General features: G+C 56.9%; 1 protein-coding gene across 7 annotated transcripts in view; it reads left to right on the top strand.

Moving 5' to 3' along the window:
* Positions 1–27,888, top strand: part of LOC137383764 (FYVE, RhoGEF and PH domain-containing protein 4-like) — a 448,993-nt gene that overhangs the window by 240,924 nt on the left and 180,181 nt on the right. For all 7 annotated transcript variants that reach the window (XR_010977458.1, XR_010977457.1, XR_010977456.1 and 4 more), the window contains one exon: positions 25,334–25,423. Coding sequence is in view for 3 of the 7 variants with exons in the window: in XM_068056923.1 (XP_067913024.1) it covers positions 25,334–25,423 (90 nt within the window). In the remaining 4 variants the exon portion in view is untranslated. The remainder of the gene's footprint in view (positions 1–25,333; positions 25,424–27,888) is intronic.

Raw genomic sequence — 27,888 nt, 5'->3', positions numbered from 1 at the left:
TATCTCACTCCCCAAGACTGCCTGTCACTCTATCTCACTCGTCCAGACTGCCTGTCCCACTATCTCAGTCGCCCAGTCTGCCTGTCACTTTATCTCACTCTCCCGGCCTGCCTGTCCCTCTATCTCACTCCCCCAGTCTGTCTGTTCCTCTGTCTCACTCCCCCAGCTGCCTGTCCCACTATCTCACTCCCCCAGTCTGCCTGTCCCTCTATCTCACTCCCCAAGTCTGCCTGTCACTCTATCTCACTCGCTCAGACTGCGTGTCCCTCTATCTCACTCCGCCAGTCTGCCTGCCCCTCTATCTCCCTCCCCCAGTCTGCCTCTCCCTCTATCGAACTCCCCCATTCTGCCTGCCCATCTACCTCACTCTCCCAGTCTGCCTGTCGCTCTATCTCACTCCCCCAGTTTGCCAGTCCCCCGATCTCACTACCGCAGTCTGCCTGTCCCTCTGTCTCACTCACCCAGTCTGCCTGTCCCACTGTCGCATCCCCCAGTCTGCCTGTCCTTCGATCTCACTCCCCCAGTCTGCCTGTCCCTCTATCTTACTCCCCCAGTCTGCCTATCCCACGATCTCACTCTCCCAGTCTGGCTCTCCCTCCATCTCACTCCCCCAGTCTGTCTGACCTTATTTCACTCCCTCAGTCTACCTGTCCCTCTATCTCACTCCCCGAGTCTTCCTGTCCCACTATCTCTCTCTCCCAGCCTGCCTGTCCCTCTATCTCCCTCCCCCAGTCTGCCTGTCCCTCTATCTCACTACCCCAGTCTGCCTGTCCCACTTTCTCAATCCCCCAGTCTGCCTGTCCCTCTATCTCACTACCCCAGTCAACCTGTCCCTCTATCTCACTTCCCCAGTTTGTCTGTCCCTCTATCTCACTCCCACAATCTGCCTATCCCTCTATTTCACACCTCCAGTCTGCCTGTCCCTCTATCTAACTTCCCGAGTCTGCCTGTCCCTCTGTCCCACGCCCACTGTCTGCCTGTCCCTCTGTCTCTTTCCCCAGTCTGCCTGTCCCACTATCTCACTCCCCAAGACTGCCTGTTACTCTATCTCACTCGCCCAGACTGCCTGTCCCACTATCTCAGTCGCCCAGACTGCCTGTCACTTTATCTCACTCTCCCGGTCTGCCTGTCACTCTATCCACTCCGCCAGACTGCCTGTCCCTCTATCTCAGTCTCCCAGTCTGCCTGTCACTTTATCTCACTCTCCCGGCCTGCCTGTCCCTCTATCTCACTCCCCCAGCTGCCTGTCCCTCTATCTCACTCCCCCGGTCTGTCTGTCCCTGTATCTCCATCTCCCAGTCTGTCGGTCCCTCTATCTTACTCTCCCAGTCTGCCTACCCCTCAATCTCACTCCCTCTGTCTTCCTGTCCCGCTATCTCACTCTCCCAGTCTGCCTGTCCCTTTATTTCACTCCCCCAGTGTGTCTATCCCACTATCTTACTCCCCCAGTCTGTCTGTCCCTCTGTCTCACCCCGCCAGTCTGCCGGTCCCTCTATCTCACTGCCCCAGTGTGTCTTTCCCACTATCTTACTCCCCCAGGCTGCCTGTCCCTTTATCTCACTCCCCCTGTCTGCCTGTCATTCTGTCTCACTCCCCCAGTCTGCCTGTCACTCTATTGCACTCTCCCAGACTGTCGGTCCCTCTATCTCACTCTCCCAGTCTGTCCATCCCTCCATCTCACTGCCCCAGTCTTCATGTCCCGCTATCTCACTCTCCCAGTCTGCCTGTCCCTTTATTTCACTCCCCCAGTGTGTCTGTCCCAGTATCTCACACCCCCAGTCTGACTGTCCCTCTGTCTCACTCCCCCAGTCTGTCGGTCCCTCTCTCTCACTCTCCCAATCTGTCTATCCCTCTATCTCACTCCCCCTGTCTTCCTGTCCCGCTATCTCACTCTCCCAGTCTGCCTGTCCCTTTATTTCACTCCCCCAGTGTGTCTGTCCCACTATCTTACTCCCCCAGTCTGTCTGTCCCTCTGTCTCACCCCGCCAGTCTGCCTGTCCCTCTATCTCACTCCCCCAGTGTGTCTGTCCCACTATCTTACTCCCCCAGTCTGTCTGTCCCTCTATCTCACCCCGCCAGTCTGCCTGTCCCTCTATCTCACTCCCCCAGTGTGTCTGTCCCACTATCTTACTCCCCCAGTCTGCCTGTCCCTTTATCTCACTCCCCCAGGCTGCCTGTCCATGTATCTCTCTGCCATGCGGCCTGTCCCTCTATCTCACCCTCCCAGTCTGCCTGTCCCTTTATCTCACTCCCCCGGTCTGCCTGTCTCTCTATCACACCCTCACAGTCTGCCTGCCCGTCTATCTCACTCCCCTAGTCTGCCTGTCCCTCTGTCTCACTTCCAAAGTCTGCCTGTCCCTCTATCTCACTCCCCCTGTATTCCAGTCACTCTATCTCACGCCCCTAGTCTGCCTGTCCCTCTATCTCACTCCCCAAGTCTGCCTGTCCCTCTATCCCACTACCCCAGTCTGCCTGTCCCTCCATCTCACTCTTCCATCTGCCTGTCCCTCCATCTCACTCCCCCAATCTGCCTGTCCCTCTGTCTCACGCCCGCTGTCTGCCTGTCCCTCTGTCTCTTTCCTCAGTCTGCCTGTCCCACCCTCTCACTCCCCAAGACTGCCTGTCACTCTATCTCACTCGTCCAGACTGTCTGTCCCACTGTCTCAGTCGCCCAGTCTGCCTGTCACTTTATCTCACTGTCCCGGCCTGCCTGTCCCTCTATCTCACTCCCCCAGTCTGTCTGTTCCTCTGTCTCACTCCCCCAGCTGCCTGTCCCACTATCTCACTCCCCCAGTCTGCCTGTCCCTCTATCTCACTCCCCAAGTCTGCCTGTCACTCTATCTCACTCGCCCAGACTGCGTGTCCCTCTATCTCACTCCGCCAGTCTGCCTGTCCCTCTATCTCCCTCCCCCAGTCTGCCTCTCCCTCTATCGCACTCCCCCATTCTGCCTGCCCATCTACCTCACTCTCCCAGTCTGCCTGTCGCTCAATCTTACTCCCCCAGTTTGCCTGTCCCCCTATCTCCCTACCGCAGGCTGCCTGTCCCTCTGTCTCACTCACCCAGTCTGCGTGTCCCACTGTCGCATCCCCCAGTCTGTCTGTCCCTCGATCTCACTCCCCCAGGCTGCCTGTCCCTCTATCTCAGTCCCCCAGTGTGCCTGTCCCACTATCTCACTCTCCCAGTCTGGCTCTCCCTCTATCTCACTCCCCCAGTCTGTCTGACCTTCTATCTCACTCGCTCATTCTACCTGTCCCTCTATCTCACTCCCCGAGTCTTCCTGTCCCACGATCTTTCTCTCCCAGCCTGCCTGTCCCTCTATCTCACTACCCCAGTCTGCCTGTCCCTCTATCTCACTCCCCCAGTCTGCTTGTCCCTCTATCTCACTACCCCAGACAACCTGTCCCTCTATCTCACTCCCCCAGTTTGTCTGTCCCTCTATCTCACTCCCACAATCTGCCTATCCCTCTATTTCACTCCTCCAGTCTGCCTGTCCCTCTATCTAACTTCCCGAGTCTGCCTGTCCCTCTATCTCACTCCCCCAGTCTCCCGTTCATCCATCTCACACCCCAGTCTGCCTGTCCCATTATCTCAGTCGCCCATTCTGCCTGTCATTTTATCTCACTCTCCCGGTCTGCCTGTCCCTCTATCTCACTCCCCCAGTCTGCCTGTCCCTCTGTCTCACGCCCGCTGTCTGCCTGTCCCTCTGTCTCACTCCCCCAGTCTGCCTGTCCCTATATCTCACTACCCCAGTCTGCCTGTCCCACTATCTCACTCCCCAAGACTGCCTGTCCCTCTATCTCACTCGCCCAGACTGCCTGTCCCACTATCTCAGTCGCCCAGTCTGCCTGTCACTTTATCTCACTCCCCCTGTCTGCCTGTCATTCTGTCTCACTCCCCCAGTCTGCCTGTCGCTCATTGCACTCTCCCAGACTGTCGGTCCCTCTATCTCACTCTCCCAGTCTGTCCATCCCTCCATCTCACTGCCCCAGTCTTCCTGTCCCGCTATCTCACTCTCCCAGTCTGCCTGTCCCTTTATTTCACTCCCCCAGTGTGTCTGTCCCAGTATCTCACACCCCCAGTCTGACTGTCCCTCTGTCTCACTCCCCCAGTCTGTCGGTCCCTCTCTCTCACTCTCCCAATCTGTCTATCCCTCTATCTCACTCCCCCTGTCTTCCTGTCCCGCTATCTCACTCTCCCAGTCTGCCTGTCCCTTTATTTCACTCCCCCAGTGTGTCTGTCCCACTATCTTACTCCCCCAGTCTGTCTGTCCCTCTGTCTCACCCCGCCAGTCTGCCTGTCCCTCTATCTCACTCCCCCAGTGTGTCTGTCCCACTATCTTACTCCCCCAGTCTGTCTGTCCCTCTATCTCACCCCGCCAGTCTGCCTGTCCCTCTATCTCACTCCCCCAGTGTGTCTGTCCCACTATCTTACTCCCCCAGTCTGCCTGTCCCTTTATCTCACTTCCCCAGGCTGCCTGTCCATGTATCTCTCTCTGCCATGCGGCCTGTCCCTCTATCTCACCCTCCCAGTCTGCCTGTCCCTTTATCTCACTCCCCCGGTCTGCCTGTCTCTCTATCACACCCTCACAGTCTGCCTGCCCGTCTATCTCACTCCCCTAGTCTGCCTGTCCCTCTGTCTCACTTCCAAAGTCTGCCTGTCCCTCTATCTCACTCCCCCTGTATTCCAGTCACTCTATCTCACGCCCCTAGTCTGCCTGTCCCTCTATCTCACTCCCCAAGTCTGCCTGTCCCTCTATCCCACTACCCCAGTCTGCCTGTCCCTCCATCTCACTCTTCCATCTGCCTGTCCCTCCATCTCACTCCCCCAATCTGCCTGTCCCTCTGTCTCACGCCCGCTGTCTGCCTGTCCCTCTGTCTCTTTCCTCAGTCTGCCTGTCCCACCCTCTTACTCCCCAAGACTGCCTGTCACTCTATCTCACTCGTCCAGACTGTCTGTCCCACTGTCTCAGTCGCCCAGTCTGCCTGTCACTTTATCTCACTGTCCCGGCCTGCCTGTCCCTCTATCTCACTCCCCCAGTCTGTCTGTTCCTCTGTCTCACTCCCCCAGCTGCCTGTCCCACTATCTCACTCCCCCAGTCTGCCTGTCCCTCTATCTCACTCCCCAAGTCTGCCTGTCACTCTATCTCACTCGCCCAGACTGCGTGTCCCTCTATCTCACTCCGCCAGTCTGCCTGTCCCTCTATCTCCCTCCCCCAGTCTGCCTCTCCCTCTATCGCACTCCCCCATTCTGCCTGCCCATCTACCTCACTCTCCCAGTCTGCCTGTCGCTCAATCTCACTCCCCCAGTTTGCCTGTCCCCCTATCTCCCTACCGCAGGCTGCCTGTCCCTCTGTCTCACTCACCCAGTCTGCGTGTCCCACTGTCGCATCCCCCAGTCTGTCTGTCCCTCGATCTCACTCCCCCAGGCTGCCTGTCCCTCTATCTCAGTCCCCCAGTGTGCCTGTCCCACTATCTCACTCTCCCAGTCTGGCTCTCCCTCTATCTCACTCCCCCAGTCTGTCTGACCTTCTATCTCACTCGCTCATTCTACCTGTCCCTCTATCTCACTCCCCGAGTCTTCCTGTCCCACGATCTTTCTCTCCCAGCCTGCCTGTCCCTCTATCTCACTACCCCAGTCTGCCTGTCCCTCTATCTCACTCCCCCAGTCTGCTTGTCCCTCTATCTCACTACCCCAGACAACCTGTCCCTCTATCTCACTCCCCCAGTTTGTCTGTCCCTCTATCTCACTCCCACAATCTGCCTATCCCTCTATTTCACTCCTCCAGTCTGCCTGTCCCTCTATCTAACTTCCCGAGTCTGCCTGTCCCTCTATCTCACTCCCCCAGTCTCCCGTTCATCCATCTCACACCCCAGTCTGCCTGTCCCATTATCTCAGTCGCCCATTCTGCCTGTCATTTTATCTCACTCTCCCGGTCTGCCTGTCCCTCTATCTCACTCCCCCAGTCTGCCTGTCCCTCTGTCTCACGCCCGCTGTCTGCCTGTCCCTCTGTCTCACTCCCCCAGTCTGCCTGTCCCTATATCTCACTACCCCAGTCTGCCTGTCCCACTATCTCACTCCCCAAGACTGCCTGTCCCTCGATCTCACTCGCCCAGACTGCCTGTCCCACTATCTCAGTCGCCCAGTCTGCCTGTCACTTTATCTCACTCTCCCGGTCTGCCTGTCCCTCTATCCACTCCGCCAGTTTGCCTGTCCCTCTATCTCAGTCTCCCAGTCTGCCTGTCACTTTATCTCACTCTCCCGGCCTGCCTGTCCCACTACCTCACTCCCCAGTCTGCCTGTCCCTCTATCTCACTCGCCCAGTCTGCGTGTCCCTCTATCTCACTCCCCCAGTCTGCCTGTCCCTCTATCTCCCTCCCCCAGTCTGCCTGTTCCTCTATCTCACTCCCCCAGTTTGTCTGTCCCTCTATCTCTCTCCCCCAATCTGCCTATCCCTCTATTTCACTCCTCCAGTCTGCCTGTCCCTCTATCTACTTCCCGAGTCTGCCTGTCCCTCTATCTCACTCCCCCAGTCTCCCGTCCATCCATCTCACTCCCCAGTCTGCCTGTCCCATTATCTCAGTCGCCAGGTCTGCCTGTCACTTGATCTCACTCTCCCGGTCTGCCTGTCCCTCTATCTCACTCCCCCAGTCTGCCTGTCCCTCTGTCTCACGCCCGCTGTCTTCCTGTCTCTCTGTCTCTTTCCCCAGTCTGCCTGTCCCACTATCTCACTCCCCAAGACTGCCTGTCACTCTATCTCACTTGCCCAGACTGGCTGTCCCACTATCTCAGTCGCCCCGTCTGCCTGTCACTTTATCTCACTCCCCCGGTCTGCCTGTCCCTCTATCTCACTCCCCCAGTCTGTCTGTCCCTCTGTCTCACTTCCCCAGTCTCCCTGTCCCTCTATCTCACTCTCCCCAAGTCTGCCTGTCACTCTATCTCACTCGCCCAGACTGCCTGTCCCTCTATCTCACTCCGCCAGTCTGCCTGTCCCTCTATCTCCCTCTGCCAGTCAGTTTCTGCCTCTATCGCACTCCCCCAGTCTGCCTGCCCATCTATCTCACTCTCCCAGTTGCCTGTCGCTCTATCTCACTCCCCCAGTTTGCCTGTCCCCCTATTACACATCCCTTTGTCTGCCTGTCCCTCTATCCCACTACCCCAGTCTGCCTGTCCCTCCATCTCACTCTTTCATCTGCCTGTCCCTCCATCTCACTCCCCCAATCTGCCTGTCCGTCCATCTCACTCCACAAGTCTGCCTGTCCGTCCATCTCACTCTCCCAGTCTGCCTGTCCCTCTATCTTACTCCCCCACTCTGCCTGTCCCTCTATCTCCCTACCCCTGTCAGCCTGTCCCTCTTTCTCACTCCCCCAGGCTGCCTGTCCCTCTATTTCACTCCCCCTGTCTGCCTGTCCCTCTATCTCACTCTCCCTGTCTGCCTGTCTCTCCATGTCACTCCCTCAGTCTGACTGTCCCTCTATCTCACTCCCCCAGTCTGTCGGTCCCTCAATCTCACTCCCCCAGTCTGTCTGTCCCTCTGTCTCACTTCCCCAGTCTGCCTGTCCCACTATCACACTCTCCCATCTGCCGGTCGCTTTATCTCACTCCCCCAGTCTGCCTGTCCCTCTATCTCTCTCTCCAAGTCTGCCTGTCACTCTATCTCACTCGCCCAGACTGCCTGTCCCTCTTTCTCACTCCGCCAGTCTGCCTGTCCCTCTATCTCCCTCCGCCAGTCAGTCTCTGCCTCTATCGCACTCCCCCAGTCTGCCTGCCCATCTATCTCACTCTCCCAGTTGCCTGTCGCTCTATCTCACTCGCCCAGTTTGCCTGTCCCCCTATTGCACATCCCTTTTTCTGCCTGCCCGTCTATCTCACTACCCCAGTCTCCCGTTCATCCATCTCACACCCCAGTCTGCCTGTCCCATTATCTCAGTCGCCCATTCTGCCTGTCATTTTATCTCACTCTCCCGGTCTGCCTGTCCCTCTATCTCACTCCCCCAGTCTGCCTGTCCCTCTGTCTCACGCCCGCTGTCTGCCTGTCCCTCTGTCTCACTCTCCCAGTCTGCCTGTCCCTATATCTCACTACCCCAGTCTGCCTGTCCCACTATCTCACTCCCCAAGACAGCCTGTCCCTCTATCTCACTCGCCCAGACTGCCTGTCCCACTATCTCAGTCGCCCAGTCTGCCTGTCACTTTATCTCACTCTCCCGGTCTGCCTGTCCCTCTATCCACTCCGCCAGTCTGCCTGTCCCTCTATCTCAGTCTCCCAGTCTGCCTGTCACTTTATCTCACTCTCCCGGCCTGCCTGTCCCACTACCTCACTCCCCAGTCTGCCTGTCCCTCTATCTCACTCGCCCAGTCTGCGTGTCCCTCTATCTCACTCCCCCAGTCTGCCTGTCCCTCTATCTCCCTCCCCCAGTCTGCCTGTTCCTCTATCTCACTCCCCCAGTTTGTCTGTCCCTCTATCTCTCTCCCCCAATCTGCCCATCCCTCTATTTCACTCCTCCAGTCTGCCTGTCCCTCTATCTACTTCCCGAGTCTGCCTGTCCCTCTATCTCACTCCCCCAGTCTCCCGTCCATCCATCTCACTCCCCAGTCTGCCTGTCCCATTATCTCAGTCGCCAGGTCTGCCTGTCACTTGATCTCACTCTCCCGGTCTGCCTGTCCCTCTATCTCACTCCCCCAGTCTGCCTGTCCCTCTGTCTCACGCCCGCTGTCTTCCTGTCTCTCTGTCTCTTTCCCCAGTCTGCCTGTCCCACTATCTCACTCCCCAAGACTGCCTGTCACTCTATCTCACTTGCCCAGACTGGCTGTCCCACTATCTCAGTCGCCCCGTCTGCCTGTCACTTTATCTCACTCCCCCGGCCTGCCTGTCCCACTACCTCACTCCCCAGTCTGCCTGTCCCTCTATCTCACTCGCCCAGTCTGCGTGTCCCTCTATCTCACTCCCCCAGTCTGCCTGTCCCTCTATCTCCCTCCCCCAGTCTGCCTGTTCCTCTATCTCACTCCCCCAGTTTGTCTGTCCCTCTATCTCTCTCCCCCAATCTGCCTATCCCTCTATTTCACTCCTCCAGTCTGCCTGTCCCTCTATCTACTTCCCGAGTCTGCCTGTCCCTCTATCTCACTCCCCCAGTCTCCCGTCCATCCATCTCACTCCCCAGTCTGCCTGTCCCATTATCTCAGTCGCCAGGTCTGCCTGTCACTTGATCTCACTCTCCCGGTCTGCCTGTCCCTCTATCTCACTCCCCCAGTCTGCCTGTCCCTCTGTCTCACGCCCGCTGTCTTCCTGTCTCTCTGTCTCTTTCCCCAGTCTGCCTGTCCCACTATCTCACTCCCCAAGACTGCCTGTCACTCTATCTCACTTGCCCAGACTGGCTGTCCCACTATCTCAGTCGCCCCGTCTGCCAGTCACTTTATCTCACTCCCCCGGTCTGCCTGTCCCTCTATCTCACTCCCCCAGTCTGTCTGTCCCTCTGTCTCACTTCCCCAGTCTCCCTGTCCCTCTATCTCACTCTCCCCAAGTCTGCCTGTCACTCTATCTCACTCGCCCAGACTGCCTGTCCCTCTATCTCACTCCGCCAGTCTGCCTGTCCCTCTATCTCCCTCTGCCAGTCAGTTTCTGCCTCTATCGCACTCCCCCAGTCTGCCTGCCCATCTATCTCACTCTCCCAGTTGCCTGTCGCTCTATCTCACTCCCCCAGTTTGCCTGTCCCCCTATTACACATCCCTTTGTCTGCCTGTCCCTCTATCCCACTACCCCAGTCTGCCTGTCCCTCCATCTCACTCTTTCATCTGCCTGTCCCTCCATCTCACTCCCCCAATCTGCCTGTCCGTCCATCTCACTCCACAAGTCTGCCTGTCCGTCCATCTCACTCTCCCAGTCTGCCTGTCCCTCTATCTTACTCCCCCACTCTGCCTGTCCCTCTATCTCCCTACCCCTGTCAGCCTGTCCCTCTTTCTCACTCCCCCAGGCTGCCTGTCCCTCTATTTCACTCCCCCTGTCTGCCTGTCCCTCTATCTCACTCTCCCTGTCTGCCTGTCCCTCCATGTCACTCCCTCAGTCTGACTGTCCCTCTATCTCACTCCCCCAGTCTGTCGGTCCCTCAATCTCACTCCCCCAGTCTGTCTGTCCCTCTGTCTCACTTCCCCAGTCTGCCTGTCCCACTATCACACTCTCCCATCTGCCGGTCGCTTTATCTCACTCCCCCAGTCTGCCTGTCCCTCTATCTCTCTCTCCAAGTCTGCCTGTCACTCTATCTCACTCGCCCAGACTGCCTGTCCCTCTTTCTCACTCCGCCAGTCTGCCTGTCCCTCTATCTCCCTCCGCCAGTCAGTCTCTGCCTCTATCGCACTCCCCCAGTCTGCCTGCCCATCTATCTCACTCTCCCAGTTGCCTGTCGCTCTATCTCACTCGCCCAGTTTGCCTGTCCCCCTATTGCACATCCCTTTTTCTGCCTGCCCGTCTATCTCACTACCCCAGTCTCCCGTTCATCCATCTCACACCCCAGTCTGCCTGTCCCATTATCTCAGTCGCCCATTCTGCCTGTCATTTTATCTCACTCTCCCGGTCTGCCTGTCCCTCTATCTCACTCCCCCAGTCTGCCTGTCCCTCTGTCTCACGCCCGCTGTCTGCCTGTCCCTCTGTCTCACTCTCCCAGTCTGCCTGTCCCTATATCTCACTACCCCAGTCTGCCTGTCCCACTATCTCACTCCCCAAGACTGCCTGTCCCTCTATCTCACTCGCCCAGACTGCCTGTCCCACTATCTCAGTCGCCCAGTCTGCCTGTCACTTTATCTCACTCTCCCGGTCTGCCTGTCCCTCTATCCACTCCGCCAGTCTGCCTGTCCCTCTATCTCAGTCTCCCAGTCTGCCTGTCACTTTATCTCACTCTCCCGGCCTGCCTGTCCCACTACCTCACTCCCCAGTCTGCCTGTCCCTCTATCTCACTCGCCCAGTCTGCGTGTCCCTCTATCTCACTCCCCCAGTCTGCCTGTCCCTCTATCTCCCTCCCCCAGTCTGCCTGTTCCTCTATCTCACTCCCCCAGTTTGTCTGTCCCTCTATCTCTCTCCCCCAATCTGCCTATCCCTCTATTTCACTCCTCCAGTCTGCCTGTCCCTCTATCTACTTCCCGAGTCTGCCTGTCCCTCTATCTCACTCCCCCAGTCTCCCGTCCATCCATCTCACTCCCCAGTCTGCCTGTCCCATTATCTCAGTCGCCAGGTCTGCCTGTCACTTGATCTCACTCTCCCGGTCTGCCTGTCCCTCTATCTCACTCCCCCAGTCTGCCTGTCCCTCTGTCTCACGCCCGCTGTCTTCCTGTCTCTCTGTCTCTTTCCCCAGTCTGCCTGTCCCACTATCTCACTCCCCAAGACTGCCTGTCACTCTATCTCACTTGCCCAGACTGGCTGTCCCACTATCTCAGTCGCCCCGTCTGCCTGTCACTTTATCTCACTCCCCCGGTCTGCCTGTCCCTCTATCTCACTCCCCCAGTCTGTCTGTCCCTCTGTCTCACTTCCCCAGTCTCCCTGTCCCTCTATCTCACTCTCCCCAAGTCTGCCTGTCACTCTATCTCACTCGCCCAGACTGCCTGTCCCTCTATCTCACTCCGCCAGTCTGCCTGTCCCTCTATCTCCCTCTGCCAGTCAGTTTCTGCCTCTATCGCACTCCCCCAGTCTGCCTGCCCATCTATCTCACTCTCCCAGTTGCCTGTCGCTCTATCTCACTCCCCCAGTTTGCCTGTCCCCCTATTACACATCCCTTTGTCTGCCTGTCCCTCTATCCCACTACCCCAGTCTGCCTGTCCCTCCATCTCACTCTTTCATCTGCCTGTCCCTCCATCTCACTCCCCCAATCTGCCTGTCCGTCCATCTCACTCCACAAGTCTGCCTGTCCGTCCATCTCACTCTCCCAGTCTGCCTGTCCCTCTATCTTACTCCCCCACTCTGCCTGTCCCTCTATCTCCCTACCCCTGTCAGCCTGTCCCTCTTTCTCACTCCCCCAGGCTGCCTGTCCCTCTATTTCACTCCCCCTGTCTGCCTGTCCCTCTATCTCACTCTCCCTGTCTGCCTGTCCCTCCATGTCACTCCCTCAGTCTGACTGTCCCTCTATCTCACTCCCCCAGTCTGTCGGTCCCTCAATCTCACTCCCCCAGTCTGTCTGTCCCTCTGTCTCACTTCCCCAGTCTGCCTGTCCCACTATCTCACTCTCCCATCTGCCGGTCGCTTTATCTCACTCCCCCAGTCTGCCTGTCCCTCTATCTCTCTCCCCAAGTCTGCCTGTCACTCTATCTCACTCGCCCAGACTGCCTGTCCCTCTTTCTCACTCCGCCAGTCTGCCTGTCCCTCTATCTCCCTCCGCCAGTCAGTCTCTGCCTCTATCGCACTCCCCCAGTCTGCCTGCCCATCTATCTCACTCTCCCAGTTGCCTGTCGCTCTATCTCACTCGCCCAGTTTGCCTGTCCCCCTATTGCACATCCCTTTTTCTGCCTGCCCGTCTATCTCACTACCCCAGTCTGCCTGTCCCTCTGTCTCACTTCCACAGTCTGCCTGTCCCTCTATCTCACTCCCCCTGTCTGCCAGTCACTCTATCTCACGCCCCTAGTCTGCTTGTCCCTGTATCTCACTCCCCAGGTCTGCCTGTCCCTCGATCCCACTACCCCAGTCTGCCTGTCCCTCCATCTCACTCTTTCATCTGCCTGTCCCTCCATCTCACTCCCCCAATCTGCCTGTCCGTCCATCTCACTCCACAAGTCTGCCTGTCCGTCCATCTCACTCTCCCAGTCTGCCTGTCCCTCTATCTTACTCCCCCACTCTGCCTGCCCCTCTATCTCACTCCCCCTGTCAGCCTGTCCCTCTTTCTCACTCCCCCAGGCTGCCTGTCCCTCTATCTCACTCCCCCTGTCTGCCTGTCCCTCTATCTCACTCTCCCTGTCTGCCTGTCCCTCCATGTCACTCCCTCAGTCTGACTGTCCCTCTATCTCACTCCTCCAGTCTGTCGGTCCCTCAATCTCACTCTCCCAGTCTGTCTATCCCTCTATCTCACTCCCACAGTCTGCCTGTCACTTTATCTCACTCTCCCGGTCTGCCTGTCCCTCTATCTCAATCCTCAAGTCTGCCTGTCACTCTATCTCACTCGCCCGGACTGCCGGTCCCTCTATCTCACTCCGCTAGTCTGCCTGTCCCTCTATCTCCCTCCCCTGGTCTGCCTCTCCCTCTATTGCACTCCCCCATTCTGCCTGCCCATCTATCTCACTCTCCCAGTCTGCCTGTCGCTCCATCTCTCTCCCCCAGTCTGCCTGTCCCTCTGTCTCACTCCCCCAGTCTGCCTGTCCCTCTTTCTCACTCCCTCTGTCTTCCTGTCCCGCTATCTCACTCTCCCAGTCTGCCTGTCCCTTTATTTCACTCCCCCAGTGTGTCTATCCCACTATCTTACTCCCCCAGTCTGTCTGTCCCTCTGTCTCACCCCGCCAGTCTGCCGGTCCCTCTATCTCACTGCCCCAGTGTGTCTTTCCCACTATCTTACTCCCCCAGGCTGCCTGTCCTTTTATCTCACTCCCCCTGTCTGCCTGTCATTCTGTCTCACTCCCCCAGTCTGCCTGTCACTCTATTGCACTCTCCCAGACTGTCGGTCCCTCTATCTCACTCTCCCAGTCTGTCCATCCCTCCATCTCACTGCCCCAGTCTTCCTGTCCCGCTATCTCACTCTCCCAGTCTGCCTGTCCCTTTATTTCACTTCCCCAGTGTGTCTGTCCCAGTATCTCACACCCCCAGTCTGACTGTCCCTCTGTCTCACTCCCCCAGTCTGTCGGTCCCTCTCTCGCACTCGCCCAGTCTGCGTGTCCCTCTATCTCACTCCCCCAGTCTGCCTGTCCCTCTATCTCACTCCCCCAGTCTCCCGTCCATCCATCTCACTCCCCAGTCTGCCTGTCCCATTATCTCAGTCGCCAGGTCTGCCTGTCACTTGATCTCACTCTCCCGGTCTGCCTGTCCCTCTATCTCACTCCCCCAGTCTGCCTGTCCCTCTGTCTCACGCCCACTGTCTTCCTGTCTCTCTGTCTCTTTCCCCAGTCTGCCTGTCCCACTATCTCACTCCCCAAGACTGCCTGTCACTCTATCTCACTTGCCCAGACTGGCTGTCCCACTATCTCAGTCGCCCCGTCTGCCTGTCACTTTATCTCACTCCCCCAGTCTGTCTGTCCCTCTGTCTCACTTCCCCAGTCTCCCTGTCCCTCTATCTCACTCTCCCCAAGTCTGGCTGTCACTCTATCTCACTCGCCCAGACTGCCTGTCCCTCTATCTCACTCCGCCAGTCTGCCTGTCCCTCTATCTCCCTCTGCCAGTCAGTTTCTGCCTCTATCGCACTCCCCCAGTCTGCCTGCCCATCTATCTCACTCTCCCAGTTGCCTGTCGCTCTATCTCACTCCCCCAGTTTGCCTGTCCCCCTATTACACATCCCTTTGTCTGCCTGTCCCTCTATCCCACTACCCCAGTCTGCCTGTCCCTCCATCTCACTCTTTCATCTGCCTGTCCCTCCATCTCACTCCCCCAATCTGCCTGTCCGTCCATCTCACTCCACAAGTCTGCCTGTCCGTCCATCTCACTCTCCCAGTCTGCCTGTCCCTCTATCTTACTCCCCCACTCTGCCTGTCCCTCTATCTCCCTACCCCTGTCAGCCTGTCCCTCTTTCTCACTCCCCCAGGCTGCCTGTCCCTCTATTTCACTCCCCCTGTCTGCCTGTCCCTCTATCTCACTCTCCCTGTCTGCCTGTCCCTCCATGTCACTCCCTCAGTCTGACTGTCCCTCTATCTCACTCCCCCAGTCTGTCGGTCCCTCAATCTCACTCCCCCAGTCTGTCTGTCCCTCTGTCTCACTTCCCCAGTCTGCCTGTCCCACTATCACACTCTCCCATCTGCCGGTCGCTTTATCTCACTCCCCCAGTCTGCCTGTCCCTCTATCTCTCTCCCCAAGTCTGCCTGTCACTCTATCTCACTCGCCCAGACTGCCTGTCCCTCTTTCTCACTCCGCCAGTCTGCCTGTCCCTCTATCTCCCTCCGCCAGTCAGTCTCTGCCTCTATCGCACTCCCCCAGTCTGCCTGCCCATCTATCTCACTCTCCCAGTTGCCTGTCGCTCTATCTCACTCGCCCAGTTTGCCTGTCCCCCTATTGCACATCCCTTTTTCTGCCTGCCCGTCTATCTCACTACCCCAGTCTCCCGTTCATCCATCTCACACCCCAGTCTGCCTGTCCCATTATCTCAGTCGCCCATTCTGCCTGTCATTTTATCTCACTCTCCCGGTCTGCCTGTCCCTCTATCTCACTCCCCCAGTCTGCCTGTCCCTCTGTCTCACGCCCGCTGTCTGCCTGTCCCTCTGTCTCACTCCCCCAGTCTGCCTGTCCCTATATCTCACTACCCCAGTCTGCCTGTCCCACTATCTCACTCCCCAAGACTGCCTGTCCCTCTATCTCACTCGCCCAGACTGCCTGTCCCACTATCTCAGTCGCCCAGTCTGCCTGTCACTTTATCTCACTCTCCCGGTCTGCCTGTCCCTCTATCCACTCCGCCAGTCTGCCTGTCCCTCTATCTCAGTCTCCCAGTCTGCCTGTCACTTTATCTCACTCTCCCGGCCTGCCTGTCCCACTACCTCACTCCCCAGTCTGCCTGTCCCTCTATCTCACTCGCCCAGTCTGCGTGTCCCTCTATCTCACTCCCCCAGTCTGCCTGTCCCTCTATCTCCCTCCCCCAGTCTGCCTGTTCCTCTATCTCACTCCCCCAGTTTGTCTGTCCCTCTATCTCTCTCCCCCAATCTGCCTATCCCTCTATTTCACTCCTCCAGTCTGCCTGTCCCTCTATCTACTTCCCGAGTCTGCCTGTCCCTCTATCTCACTCCCCCAGTCTCCCGTCCATCCATCTCACTCCCCAGTCTGCCTGTCCCATTATCTCAGTCGCCAGGTCTGCCTGTCACTTGATCTCACTCTCCCGGTCTGCCTGTCCCTCTATCTCACTCCCCCAGTCTGCCTGTCCCTCTATCTCCCTCTGCCAGTCAGTTTCTGCCTCTATCGCACTCCCCCAGTCTGCCTGCCCATCTATCTCACTCTCCCAGTTGCCTGTCGCTCTATCTCACTCCCCCAGTTTGCCTGTCCCCCTATTACACATCCCTTTGTCTGCCTGTCCCTCTATCCCACTACCCCAGTCTGCCTGTCCCTCCATCTCACTCTTTCATCTGCCTGTCCCTCCATCTCACTCCCCCAATCTGCCTGTCCGTCCATCTCACTCCACAAGTCTGCCTGTCCGTCCATCTCACTCTCCCAGTCTGCCTGTCCCTCTATCTTACTCCCCCACTCTGCCTGTCCCTCTATCTCCCTACCCCTGTCAGCCTGTCCCTCTTTCTCACTCCCCCAGGCTGCCTGTCCCTCTATTTCACTCCCCCTGTCTGCCTGTCCCTCTATCTCACTCTCCCTGTCTGCCTGTCCCTCCATGTCACTCCCTCAGTCTGACTGTCCCTCTATCTCACTCCCCCAGTCTGTCGGTCCCTCAATCTCACTCCCCCAGTCTGTCTGTCCCTCTGTCTCACTTCCCCAGTCTGCCTGTCCCACTATCACACTCTCCCATCTGCCGGTCGCTTTATCTCACTCCCCCAGTCTGCCTGTCCCTCTATCTCTCTCTCCAAGTCTGCCTGTCACTCTATCTCACTCGCCCAGACTGCCTGTCCCTCTTTCTCACTCCGCCAGTCTGCCTGTCCCTCTATCTCCCTCCGCCAGTCAGTCTCTGCCTCTATCGCACTCCCCCAGTCTGCCTGCCCATCTATCTCACTCTCCCAGTTGCCTGTCGCTCTATCTCACTCGCCCAGTTTGCCTGTCCCCCTATTGCACATCCCTTTTTCTGCCTGCCCGTCTATCTCACTACCCCAGTCTCCCGTTCATCCATCTCACACCCCAGTCTGCCTGTCCCATTATCTCAGTCGCCCATTCTGCCTGTCATTTTATCTCACTCTCCCGGTCTGCCTGTCCCTCTATCTCACTCCCCCAGTCTGCCTGTCCCTCTGTCTCACGCCCGCTGTCTGCCTGTCCCTCTGTCTCACTCTCCCAGTCTGCCTGTCCCTATATCTCACTACCCCAGTCTGCCTGTCCCACTATCTCACTCCCCAAGACTGCCTGTCCCTCTATCTCACTCGCCCAGACTGCCTGTCCCACTATCTCAGTCGCCCAGTCTGCCTGTCACTTTATCTCACTCTCCCGGTCTGCCTGTCCCTCTATCCACTCCGCCAGTCTGCCTGTCCCTCTATCTCAGTCTCCCAGTCTGCCTGTCACTTTATCTCACTCTCCCGGCCTGCCTGTCCCACTACCTCACTCCCCAGTCTGCCTGTCCCTCTATCTCACTCGCCCAGTCTGCGTGTCCCTCTATCTCACTCCCCCAGTCTGCCTGTCCCTCTATCTCCCTCCCCCAGTCTGCCTGTTCCTCTATCTCACTCCCCCAGTTTGTCTGTCCCTCTATCTCTCTCCCCCAATCTGCCTATCCCTCTATTTCACTCCTCCAGTCTGCCTGTCCCTCTATCTACTTCCCGAGTCTGCCTGTCCCTCTATCTCACTCCCCCAGTCTCCCGTCCATCCATCTCACTCCCCAGTCTGCCTGTCCCATTATCTCAGTCGCCAGGTCTGCCTGTCACTTGATCTCACTCTCCCGGTCTGCCTGTCCCTCTATCTCACTCCCCCAGTCTGCCTGTCCCTCTGTCTCACGCCCGCTGTCTTCCTGTCTCTCTGTCTCTTTCCCCAGTCTGCCTGTCCCACTATCTCACTCCCCAAGACTGCCTGTCACTCTATCTCACTTGCCCAGACTGGCTGTCCCACTATCTCAGTCGCCCCGTCTGCCTGTCACTTTATCTCACTCCCCCGGTCTGCCTGTCCCTCTATCTCACTCCCCCAGTCTGTCTGTCCCTCTGTCTCACTTCCCCAGTCTCCCTGTCCCTCTATCTCACTCTCCCCAAGTCTGCCTGTCACTCTATCTCACTCGCCCAGACTGCCTGTCCCTCTATCTCACTCCGCCAGTCTGCCTGTCCCTCTATCTCCCTCTGCCAGTCAGTTTCTGCCTCTATCGCACTCCCCCAGTCTGCCTGCCCATCTATCTCACTCTCCCAGTTGCCTGTCGCTCTATCTCACTCCCCCAGTTTGCCTGTCCCCCTATTACACATCCCTTTGTCTGCCTGTCCCTCTATCCCACTACCCCAGTCTGCCTGTCCCTCCATCTCACTCTTTCATCTGCCTGTCCCTCCATCTCACTCCCCCAATCTGCCTGTCCGTCCATCTCACTCCACAAGTCTGCCTGTCCGTCCATCTCACTCTCCCAGTCTGCCTGTCCCTCTATCTTACTCCCCCACTCTGCCTGTCCCTCTATCTCCCTACCCCTGTCAGCCTGTCCCTCTTTCTCACTCCCCCAGGCTGCCTGTCCCTCTATTTCACTCCCCCTGTCTGCCTGTCCCTCTATCTCACTCTCCCTGTCTGCCTGTCCCTCCATGTCACTCCCTCAGTCTGACTGTCCCTCTATCTCACTCCCCCAGTCTGTCGGTCCCTCAATCTCACTCCCCCAGTCTGTCTGTCCCTCTGTCTCACTTCCCCAGTCTGCCTGTCCCACTATCTCACTCTCCCATCTGCCGGTCGCTTTATCTCACTCCCCCAGTCTGCCTGTCCCTCTATCTCTCTCCCCAAGTCTGCCTGTCACTCTATCTCACTCGCCCAGACTGCCTGTCCCTCTTTCTCACTCCGCCAGTCTGCCTGTCCCTCTATCTCCCTCCGCCAGTCAGTCTCTGCCTCTATCGCACTCCCCCAGTCTGCCTGCCCATCTATCTCACTCTCCCAGTTGCCTGTCGCTCTATCTCACTCGCCCAGTTTGCCTGTCCCCCTATTGCACATCCCTTTTTCTGCCTGCCCGTCTATCTCACTACCCCAGTCTGCCTGTCCCTCTGTCTCACTTCCACAGTCTGCCTGTCCCTCTATCTCACTCCCCCTGTCTGCCAGTCACTCTATCTCACGCCCCTAGTCTGCTTGTCCCTGTATCTCACTCCCCAGGTCTGCCTGTCCCTCGATCCCACTACCCCAGTCTGCCTGTCCCTCCATCTCACTCTTTCATCTGCCTGTCCCTCCATCTCACTCCCCCAATCTGCCTGTCCGTCCATCTCACTCCACAAGTCTGCCTGTCCGTCCATCTCACTCTCCCAGTCTGCCTGTCCCTCTATCTTACTCCCCCACTCTGCCTGCCCCTCTATCTCACTCCCCCTGTCAGCCTGTCCCTCTTTCTCACTCCCCCAGGCTGCCTGTCCCTCTATCTCACTCCCCCTGTCTGCCTGTCCCTCTATCTCACTCTCCCTGTCTGCCTGTCCCTCCATGTCACTCCCTCAGTCTGACTGTCCCTCTATCTCACTCCTCCAGTCTGTCGGTCCCTCAATCTCACTCTCCCAGTCTGTCTATCCCTCTATCTCACTCCCACAGTCTGCCTGTCACTTTATCTCACTCTCCCGGTCTGCCTGTCCCTCTATCTCAATCCTCAAGTCTGCCTGTCACTCTATCTCACTCGCCCGGACTGCCGGTCCCTCTATCTCACTCCGCTAGTCTGCCTGTCCCTCTATCTCCCTCCCCTGGTCTGCCTCTCCCTCTATTGCACTCCCCCATTCTGCCTGCCCATCTATCTCACTCTCCCAGTCTGCCTGTCGCTCCATCTCTCTCCCCCAGTCTGCCTGTCCCTCTGTCTCACTCCCCCAGTCTGCCTGTCCCTCTTTCTCACTCTCTCTGTCTGCCTGGCCTCTATGTCACTCCCTCAGTCTGACTCTCCCTCTATCTCACTCCCTCTGTCTTCCTGTCCCGCTATCTCACTCTCCCAGTCTGCCTGTCCCTTTATTTCACTCCCCCAGTGTGTCTATCCCACTATCTTACTCCCCCAGTCTGTCTGTCCCTCTGTCTCACCCCGCCAGTCTGCCGGTCCCTCTATCTCACTGCCCCAGTGTGTCTTTCCCACTATCTTACTCCCCCAGGCTGCCTGTCCTTTTATCTCACTCCCCCTGTCTGCCTGTCATTCTGTCTCACTCCCCCAGTCTGCCTGTCACTCTATTGCACTCTCCCAGACTGTCGGTCCCTCTATCTCACTCTCCCAGTCTGTCCATCCCTCCATCTCACTGCCCCAGTCTTCCTGTCCCGCTATCTCACTCTCCCAGTCTGCCTGTCCCTTTATTTCACTTCCCCAGTGTGTCTGTCCCAGTATCTCACACCCCCAGTCTGACTGTCCCTCTGTCTCACTCCCCCAGTCTGTCGGTCCCTCTCTCGCACTCGCCCAGTCTGCGTGTCCCTCTATCTCACTCCCCCAGTCTGCCTGTCCCTCTATCTCACTCCCCCAGTCTCCCGTCCATCCATCTCACTCCCCAGTCTGCCTGTCCCATTATCTCAGTCGCCAGGTCTGCCTGTCACTTGATCTCACTCTCCCGGTCTGCCTGTCCCTCTATCTCACTCCCCCAGTCTGCCTGTCCCTCTGTCTCACGCCCACTGTCTTCCTGTCTCTCTGTCTCTTTCCCCAGTCTGCCTGTCCCACTATCTCACTCCCCAAGACTGCCTGTCACTCTATCTCACTTGCCCAGACTGGCTGTCCCACTATCTCAGTCGCCCCGTCTGCCTGTCACTTTATCTCACTCCCCCAGTCTGTCTGTCCCTCTGTCTCACTTCCCCAGTCTCCCTGTCCCTCTATCTCACTCTCCCCAAGTCTGCCTGTCACTCTATCTCACTCGCCCAGACTGCCTGTCCCTCTATCTCACTCCGCCAGTCTGCCTGTCCCTCTATCTCCCTCTGCCAGTCAGTTTCTGCCTCTATCGCACTCCCCCAGTCTGCCTGCCCATCTATCTCACTCTCCCAGTTGCCTGTCGCTCTATCTCACTCCCCCAGTTTGCCTGTCCCCCTATTACACATCCCTTTGTCTGCCTGTCCCTCTATCCCACTACCCCAGTCTGCCTGTCCCTCCATCTCACTCTTTCATCTGCCTGTCCCTCCATCTCACTCCCCCAATCTGCCTGTCCGTCCATCTCACTCCACAAGTCTGCCTGTCCGTCCATCTCACTCTCCCAGTCTGCCTGTCCCTCTATCTTACTCCCCCACTCTGCCTGTCCCTCTATCTCCCTACCCCTGTCAGCCTGTCCCTCTTTCTCACTCCCCCAGGCTGCCTGTCCCTCTATTTCACTCCCCCTGTCTGCCTGTCCCTCTATCTCACTCTCCCTGTCTGCCTGTCCCTCCATGTCACTCCCTCAGTCTGACTGTCCCTCTATCTCACTCCCCCAGTCTGTCGGTCCCTCAATCTCACTCCCCCAGTCTGTCTGTCCCTCTGTCTCACTTCCCCAGTCTGCCTGTCCCACTATCACACTCTCCCATCTGCCGGTCGCTTTATCTCACTCCCCCAGTCTGCCTGTCCCTCTATCTCTCTCCCCAAGTCTGCCTGTCACTCTATCTCACTCGCCCAGACTGCCTGTCCCTCTTTCTCACTCCGCCAGTCTGCCTGTCCCTCTATCTCCCTCCGCCAGTCAGTCTCTGCCTCTATCGCACTCCCCCAGTCTGCCTGCCCATCTATCTCACTCTCCCAGTTGCCTGTCGCTCTATCTCACTCGCCCAGTTTGCCTGTCCCCCTATTGCACATCCCTTTTTCTGCCTGCCCGTCTATCTCACTACCCCAGTCTCCCGTTCATCCATCTCACACCCCAGTCTGCCTGTCCCATTATCTCAGTCGCCCATTCTGCCTGTCATTTTATCTCACTCTCCCGGTCTGCCTGTCCCTCTATCTCACTCCCCCAGTCTGCCTGTCCCTCTGTCTCACGCCCGCTGTCTGCCTGTCCCTCTGTCTCACTCCCCCAGTCTGCCTGTCCCTATATCTCACTACCCCAGTCTGCCTGTCCCACTATCTCACTCCCCAAGACTGCCTGTCCCTCTATCTCACTCGCCCAGACTGCCTGTCCCACTATCTCAGTCGCCCAGTCTGCCTGTCACTTTATCTCACTCTCCCGGTCTGCCTGTCCCTCTATCCACTCCGCCAGTCTGCCTGTCCCTCTATCTCAGTCTCCCAGTCTGCCTGTCACTTTATCTCACTCTCCCGGCCTGCCTGTCCCACTACCTCACTCCCCAGTCTGCCTGTCCCTCTATCTCACTCGCCCAGTCTGCGTGTCCCTCTATCTCACTCCCCCAGTCTGCCTGTCCCTCTATCTCCCTCCCCCAGTCTGCCTGTTCCTCTATCTCACTCCCCCAGTTTGTCTGTCCCTCTATCTCTCTCCCCCAATCTGCCTATCCCTCTATTTCACTCCTCCAGTCTGCCTGTCCCTCTATCTACTTCCCGAGTCTGCCTGTCCCTCTATCTCACTCCCCCAGTCTCCCGTCCATCCATCTCACTCCCCAGTCTGCCTGTCCCATTATCTCAGTCGCCAGGTCTGCCTGTCACTTGATCTCACTCTCCCGGTCTGCCTGTCCCTCTATCTCACTCCCCCAGTCTGCCTGTCCCTCTGTCTCACGCCCGCTGTCTTCCTGTCTCTCTGTCTCTTTCCCCAGTCTGCCTGTCCCACTATCTCACTCCCCAAGACTGCCTGTCACTCTATCTCACTTGCCCAGACTGGCTGTCCCACTATCTCAGTCGCCCCGTCTGCCTGTCACTTTATCTCACTCCCCCGGTCTGCCTGTCCCTCTATCTCACTCCCCCAGTCTGTCTGTCCCTCTGTCTCACTTCCCCAGTCTCCCTGTCCCTCTATCTCACTCTCCCCAAGTCTGCCTGTCACTCTATCTCACTCGCCCAGACTGCCTGTCCCTCTATCTCACTCCGCCAGTCTGCCTGTCCCTCTATCTCCCTCTGCCAGTCAGTTTCTGCCTCTATCGCACTCCCCCAGTCTGCCTGCCCATCTATCTCACTCTCCCAGTTGCCTGTCGCTCTATCTCACTCCCCCAGTTTGCCTGTCCCCCTATTACACATCCCTTTGTCTGCCTGTCCCTCTATCCCACTACCCCAGTCTGCCTGTCCCTCCATCTCACTCTTTCATCTGCCTGTCCCTCCATCTCACTCCCCCAATCTGCCTGTCCGTCCATCTCACTCCACAAGTCTGCCTGTCCGTCCATCTCACTCTCCCAGTCTGCCTGTCCCTCTATCTTGCTCCCCCACTCTGCCTGTCCCTCTATCTCCCTACCCCTGTCAGCCTGTCCCTCTTTCTCACTCCCCCAGGCTGCCTGTCCCTCTATTTCACTCCCCCTGTCTGCCTGTCCCTCTATCTCACTCTCCCTGTCTGCCTGTCCCTCCATGTCACTCCCTCAGTCTGACTGTCCCTCTATCTCACTCCCCCAGTCTGTCGGTCCCTCAATCTCACTCCCCCAGTCTGTCTGTCCCTCTGTCTCACTTCCCCAGTCTGCCTGTCCCACTATCTCACTCTCCCATCTGCCGGTCGCTTTATCTCACTCCCCCAGTCTGCCTGTCCCTCTATCTCTCTCCCCAAGTCTGCCTGTCACTCTATCTCACTCGCCCAGACTGCCTGTCCCTCTTTCTCACTCCGCCAGTCTGCCTGTCCCTCTATCTCCCTCCGCCAGTCAGTCTCTGCCTCTATCGCACTCCCCCAGTCTGCCTGCCCATCTATCTCACTCTCCCAGTTGCCTGTCGCTCTATCTCACTCGCCCAGTTTGCCTGTCCCCCTATTGCACATCCCTTTTTCTGCCTGCCCGTCTATCTCACTACCCCAGTCTGCCTGTCCCTCTGTCTCACTTCCCCAGTCTGCCTGTCACTCTATCTCACGCCCCTAGTCTGCTTGTCCCTGTATCTCACTCCCCAAGTCTGCCTGTCCCTCTATCCCACTACCCCAGTCTGCCTGTCCCTCCATCTCACTCTTTCATCTGCCTGTCCCTCCATCTCACTCCCCCAATCTGCCTGTCCGTCCATCTCACTCCACAGGTCTGCCTGTCCGTCCATCTCACTCTCCCAGTCTGCCTGTCCCTCTATCTTACTCCCCCACTCTGCCTGTCCCTCTATCTCACTCCCCCTGTCAGCCTGTCCCTCTTTCTCACTCCCCCAGGCTGCCTGTCCCTCTATCTCACTCCCCCTGTCTGCCTGTCCCTCTATCTCACTCTCCCTGTCTGCCTGTCCCTCCATGTCACTCCCTCAGTCTGACTGTCCCTCTATCTCACTCCTCCAGTCTGTCGGTCCCTCAATCTCACTCTCCCAGTCTGTCTATCCCTCTATCTCACTCCCACAGTCTGCCTGTCACTTTATCTCACTCTCCCGGTCTGCCTGTCCCTCTATCTCAATCCTCAAGTCTGCCTGTCACTCTATCTCACTCGCCCGGACTGCCGGTCCCTCTATCTCACTCCGCTAGTCTGCCTGTCCCTCTATCTCCCTCCCCTGGTCTGCCTCTCCCTCTATTGCACTCCCCCATTCTGCCTGCCCATCTATCTCACTCTCCCAGTCTGCCTGTCGCTCCATCTCTCTCCCCCAGTCTGCCTGTCCCTCTGTCTCACTCCCCCAGTCTGCCTGTCCCTCTTTCTCACTCTCTCTGTCTGCCTGGCCTCTATGTCACTCCCTCAGTCTGACTCTCCCTCTATCTCACTCCCCCAGTCTGACTGTCCCTCTATCTCACTCCCCCGGTCTGCCTGTCCCTGTATCTCTCTCTCCCAGTCTGTTGGTCCCTCTATCTCACTCCCCCACTCTTCCTGTCCCGCTCTCTCACTCTCCCAGTGTTTCTGTCCCACTATCTCACTCCCCTAGTCTGACTGTCCCTCCATCTCACTCCCCTGTTCTGCCTGTCCCTGTATCTCTCTCTCCCAGTCTGTCGGTCCCTCTATCTTACTCTCCCAGTCTGTCTATCCCTCTATCTCACTCCCCTGTCTTCCTGTCCTGCTATCTCACTCTCCCAGTCTGCCTGTCCCTTTATTTCACTCCCTCAGTGTGTCTGTCCCACTATCTCACTCCCCCAGTCTGTCGGTCCCTCTATCTCACTCTCCCAGTCTGCCTGTCCCTCGATCTCACTCCCCCAGTCTGCCTGTCCCTCTATCTCACTCCCCCAGTGTGTCTGTCCCACTATCATACTCCCCCAGTCTGTCTGTCCCTCTATCTCCACCCCCCCCCCCCCCCAGTCTGCCTGTCCCTCTATCTCACTCTCCCAGTCTGCCTGTTCCTCTATCCTGTTCCCCCGAAGCCCCTTTCGATTCTGTCTTTTGCTCATCATTCTTGCTGCCTTGGAGGGCTTGTGTATTTGAGCTTCGATTAGCTCTCTGTAGCTCAGTGTCATGCCTGTTGATATTTGGGTATCAAACTGAGGGTGAGCAACTTTGTTAAAAATACTTTTATGTCTTTGCAGGAAACTGACGAGGAGAAAATGTTTAAAATTGCGAGGGAGTTGCTGCAAACGGAGGAAGCCTATGTCAAGAGGCTGCACCTCGTGGATCAGGTGAGTACCAAGACAGCACTCGCAGCTTTTGTAACACCTCCACTGGCCTGGTCCCAGCACATTCCCAGCATCTCTGTATTTACTCCTGCACTGATCCCTGCATATTCCCCGCATCTCTGTGTTTACTCCAGTACTGATCCCTGCACATTTCCAGCAGCTCTGTGCTTACTCCAGCACTGATCTTTGCACGTTCCCAGCAGCAGAGGCGGTGGACTGGTGGTATTATCACTGGACTAGTAACCCAGAGACCTGGGCATTGATCTGGAGGCATGGGTTCGAATCCCACCACAGCAGAAGGTGGAATTTGAATTTAATTAATAAATCTTGAATTAAAATCTAGTCTAATGATGGCCATGAAACCATTGTCAATTGTTGTAAAAACCCATCTGGTTCCCTAATGTCCTTCAGGGAAGGAAATCTGCTGTCCTTACCTGGTCTGGCCTACATGTGACTCCAGACCCTCAGCAATGTGGTTTACTCTTACACGCCCTCTGAAATGGTCTAGCAAGCCACTCAGTTGTACCTAACCACTACGAAGATAATAAAAAGGAATGAAACCGGACGGACCACCCGGCATCGACCTAGGCACCGGAAACGACAACGGCAAACCCAGCCCTGTCGACCCTGCAAAGTCCTCCTTAATAACATCTGGGGGCTTGTGCCAAAGTTGGGAGAGCTGTCCCACAGACTAGTCAAGCAACAGCCTGACATAGTCATACTCACGGAATCATACCTTACAGACAATGTCCCAGACACTGCCATCACTATCCCTGGAACTCAACGACAGGACAGACCCAGCAGAGGTGGTGGCACAGTGGTATACAGTAGGGAGGGAGTTGCCCTGGGAGTCCTCAACATCGACTCCGGACCTCATGAAGTCTCATGGCATCAGGTCAAACATGGGCAAGGTAATCTCCTACTGATTACCACCTACTGCCCTCCCTCAGCTGATGAGTCAGTACTCCTCCATGTTGAACACCACTTGGAGGAAGCACTGAGGGTGGCAAGGGCACAAAATGTACTCTGGGTGGGGGACTTCAATGTCCATCACCAAGAGTGGCTCGGTAGCACCACTACTGACCGAGCTGGCCGAGAACTAAAGGACATAGCTGCTAGACTGGGTCTGCGGCAGGTGGTGGGAGAACCAACACGAGGGAAAAACATACTGGACCTCGTCCTCACCAATCTGCCTGCCGCAGATGCTTCTGTCCATGATTGTATTGGTAGGAGTGACCACTGCACAGTCCTTGTGGAGACGATGTCCTGCCTTCACATTGAGGATACCCTCCATCGTTTTGTGTGGCACTACCACTGTGCTAAATGCAATAGATTTCGAACAGATCTATCAATGTAAAACTGGGCATCCATGAGGCGCTGTGGGCCATCAGCAGCAGCAGAATTGTACTCAACCACAACCTGTAACCTCATGGCCCGGCATATCCCCCACTCTACCATTACCATCAAACCAGGAGACCAACCCTGGTTCAATGAAGAGTGAGGGAGGGCATGCCAGGAGCAGCACCAGGCTGACCTCAAAATGAGGTGTCAACCTGGTGAAGCTACAACCCAGGACTACTTGCATGCCAAACTGCATAGCAGCATGCAATAGACAGAGCTAAGTGATCCCATAACCAACGGATCAGATCTAAGCTCTGCAGTCCTGCCACATCCAGTCATGAATGGTGGTGGACAATTAAACAACTAACTGGAGGAGGTGGCTCAACAAATATCCCCATCCTCAATGATGGGGGAGACCAGCACGTCAGTGCGAAAGATAAAGCAGAAGCATTTGCAACAATCTTCAGCCAGAAGTGCCGAGTTGATGATCCATCTCGGCCTCCTCCTGAAGACCCCAGCATCACAGATGCCAAACTTCAGCCAATTCGATTCACTCCACGTGATATCAAGAAACGACTGAAGGCACTGGATACTGCAAAGGCTATGTGTCCTGACAATATTCCGGCAATAGTACTGAAGACCTCTGCTCCAGAACTTGCCGCACCCCTAGCCAAGCTGTTCCAGTACAGCTACAACACTGGCATCTACCCGGCAATGTGGAAAATTGCCCAGGTCTGCCCTGTACACAAAAAGCAGGACAAATCCAACCCGGCCAATTACCGCCCCATCAGCCTCCTCTCAATCATCAGTAAAGTGATGGAAGGTGTCATCAACGGTGCCATCAAGCGGCACTTGCTTAGCAATAACCTGCTCAGTGACGCTCAGTTTGGCTTCCAACTCGGCCACTCAGCACCTGACCTCATTACAGCCTTGGTTCAAACATGGACAAAAGAGCTGAACTCAACAGGTGAGGTGAGAGTGACTGCCCTTGACATCAAGGCTGCATTTGACCGAGTATGTCATCAAGGAGCCCTAGCAAAACTGGAGTCAATGGGAATCAGGGGGATAACTCTCTGCTGGTTAGAGTCATACCTAGCGCAAAGGAAGATGGCTGTGGTTGTTGGAGG

The sequence above is a fragment of the Heterodontus francisci genome, chromosome 25 (assembly GCF_036365525.1).
Source record: "Heterodontus francisci isolate sHetFra1 chromosome 25, sHetFra1.hap1, whole genome shotgun sequence".
NCBI classification, from domain to species: domain Eukaryota; kingdom Metazoa; phylum Chordata; class Chondrichthyes; order Heterodontiformes; family Heterodontidae; genus Heterodontus; species Heterodontus francisci.
The sequence above is the reverse complement of the archived record's forward strand: the minus strand, read 5'-3'. Positions and strand labels throughout refer to the sequence as shown.